General features: G+C 32.4%; 1 protein-coding gene across 1 annotated transcript; it reads left to right on the forward strand.

Annotated features, from left to right (window-relative positions):
• Positions 1–1,048: 1,048 nt before the first annotated feature.
• On the forward strand, positions 1,049–1,822 carry LOC145106097 (uncharacterized). The gene has a single exon (XM_079043142.1). The coding sequence runs from the start codon at positions 1,049–1,051 to the stop codon at positions 1,820–1,822; it is 774 nt and encodes a 257-aa protein (XP_078899268.1).
• Positions 1,823–2,602: the final 780 nt, after the last annotated feature.

Raw genomic sequence — 2,602 nt, forward strand, 5'->3', positions numbered from 1 at the left:
TGATTTTTTTAGCTTTGAACAAACAACAAATGCATCTATATAACAGAAAACACTCATGACTCTGATACCACTGTTGGGTTTTGTATACTACAACACTCTTATGGTGCACATACAATCCTAATGCTTTGGATCTAAGTTTTCTCTAGTTATACATGCAATAAAATATCCAAAGCATGAAGCCTACAAATAGCATACAATTTGATACTTGAATCATAAAAATAGATTAGATGATTACCTCTTTGTTGTAGCTTGATATATTTGGCCTTTAAGAACTTAGCACCCCAAGTGTGATGCCTCAAACAAGTCACAAACACCATGAACAAAGGAGGACTTTGAGAGAGAGTTTCTAGGCACCAAAATTTGACTATAGCATCTCCAATATCACTAGTGTGTTAATTTTGTGCATAAAGGGGTTGTATATATAGTGGAGAATCCAAGAGTCACATGTAACCCTAATTCTTACACTTAGGCTTATGATACATAACTCATGTGGACTAACTCTTTATGGATACTTACATAAACTTAGCCCATCATGATTCAATGGCCCAAACCATATGTATCACTAATTTACATAATTAGTCTCCGTTAATTTAATTAGTCTCTTTTGATCACTAAATTAATTCCAAATTAATTCTTGATCAATACTAATTAAATAATATGATTTCTCAATTAATATATTATACTTATAATATATTACGTAGGGTGTTAGCTGTCTCTATGACTCTTGTGTTTGTATGTTGGGTTGGGTCCATTGGATTGGTAGCGCTAGGCCTATTATGGTGGGATGGGCCCAATATGCGGGTTGGGCCCAATGGTATGTATAGTATGTGGTGTTTTGGGAAACTCACTAAGCTTTGTGCTTACGGTTTTATGATTATGGTTTCAGGTACTTCTGGTTCGAAAGGGAAGAGCCCGACCTGATAGTTGCGCATCCACCCATGTTTCCGCAATATGATGATTTTGGGATTGTACTCTGATGACTGTTTTATTACGATATACTTTTGAATGTTTGAATAAAAAGATAATTGGTGATTTGGTTGAATTAAAAATGAAATTTTTACCTCATGATTTTTGGGAAGTTACACCTCTACTCCTTGACCTTGATCGATTGAACTATGATTCTTGGAAGGAATTGTTTAAAACTTATTGTATTGGTTACTCTGTCTTTAACCATCTCAATGGGTCTTCTCCAAAATCCGATGATGAAAACTGGATAACCGTTGATAACATTGTCAAGCAATGGCTATATGGTACACTCACTCAACTGGTTCTTTGGTCTATACTCAAGACCGATGCCACTGATACAGAAGTATGCAAAACTATTGAAGATCTTTTTTATGAGAACAAAGAATCAAAGGCTATGGAATTAAACGACGAGTTACGTAATATCGTCATTGGAGACTCCACTATTATTGAGTATTACACACGGATCAAATTCATCTCCGACCTTCTTGCTAACACTGGGTCCCCATTGCCAGAACGAAATTTGGTTATATATGCCATCAATGGATTGTCTCAAAAGTATGCTCATATTGTCACCACAATTCGTCATCAAAAACTGTTTCCAACCTTTCTCGAGATGCGGTCCATGCTTACTCTTGAAGAACGCTCTCTAAATAAGGATCACAACCGTATCGTGCAAGCCTTACATCAAGACAATTCAACATCACCTACGATTTTAAATGTCGAGCATCAAGAAAGGAATCAAGCTTCTAATCATAGTGGTTTTCAATCCGGTGGTCGAGGTGGTGGTCAAATTAGGCTGAAATTATATCGACTAAAAAATAACACAAAATATATAAAACCTATCCGAAACTATTAAAAAAAAGGTATTTATGTTTGTATAAATGTTTGTATATATAATTGGCCTTTAATCTTTCTTTGATATTTTGTTTTGAGAAATTAAATATCCTCATACATTTTCTTTCTAATTATCTTCCTACCCACATGAAATGGTGACAAGTGTCATATTTAGATAAAATTAATGATATTTTAGAACACTTGTCATATTTTTAAATGAGTAGAAAGATAATTAAGAAGAAAAATAGCATGATATTTAATTTTTTGTTTGTTATTGCATTTAGATCATATAGAAAAATAAAAAAGTAAAACCGTATGAAATAAAGATGACGCATGTTGTATTTTAATTTTTAATATATACTTTAAGTTTAGTCAAAGGTCTTGACGCATGTTGTTGCTTCTAGGCATGGCTAAATGAAATGTTGAGAATTTCTTGCCTTATCTTAAATTCTTAATGACTCGACGATTCGTGGAAAGAAATAACTATACATAATACATATATGTATCGTAGAATAATTATCTTATAGTAGACTATAGACTATAAATTTATTATTTGACAAAAAAAAACCATTTTAACTTCAATATTTTATTGTTTTTATTTAAGAATCAATCTCAGAAAAAAAATAGTAAACCACAATAGGTAGTTTTATTTTAATAAATACATATCTTTTTTTTGGAACGGCAGAATTTTATAAATAAAAACTAGCAAGAAGCTAGAAAGAAATTACATCACAATAGTAGCAAGAAGCCACTCGGTCTAACGTAACTTTACTCTACTACATCTATTAGAGATCCAAAAGAA

The sequence above is a fragment of the Lactuca virosa genome, chromosome 4 (genome assembly GCF_052849685.1).
Source record: "Lactuca virosa cultivar CGN04683 chromosome 4, Lactuca_virosa_CGN04683_v6, whole genome shotgun sequence".
NCBI lineage: Eukaryota > Viridiplantae > Streptophyta > Magnoliopsida > Asterales > Asteraceae > Lactuca > Lactuca virosa.

Coding starts and splice junctions, on each gene's coding strand:
- LOC145106097 (XM_079043142.1), top strand. CDS start 1,049: ATGAAATTTTTACCTCATGATTTTTGGGAAGTTACACCTCTACTCCTT.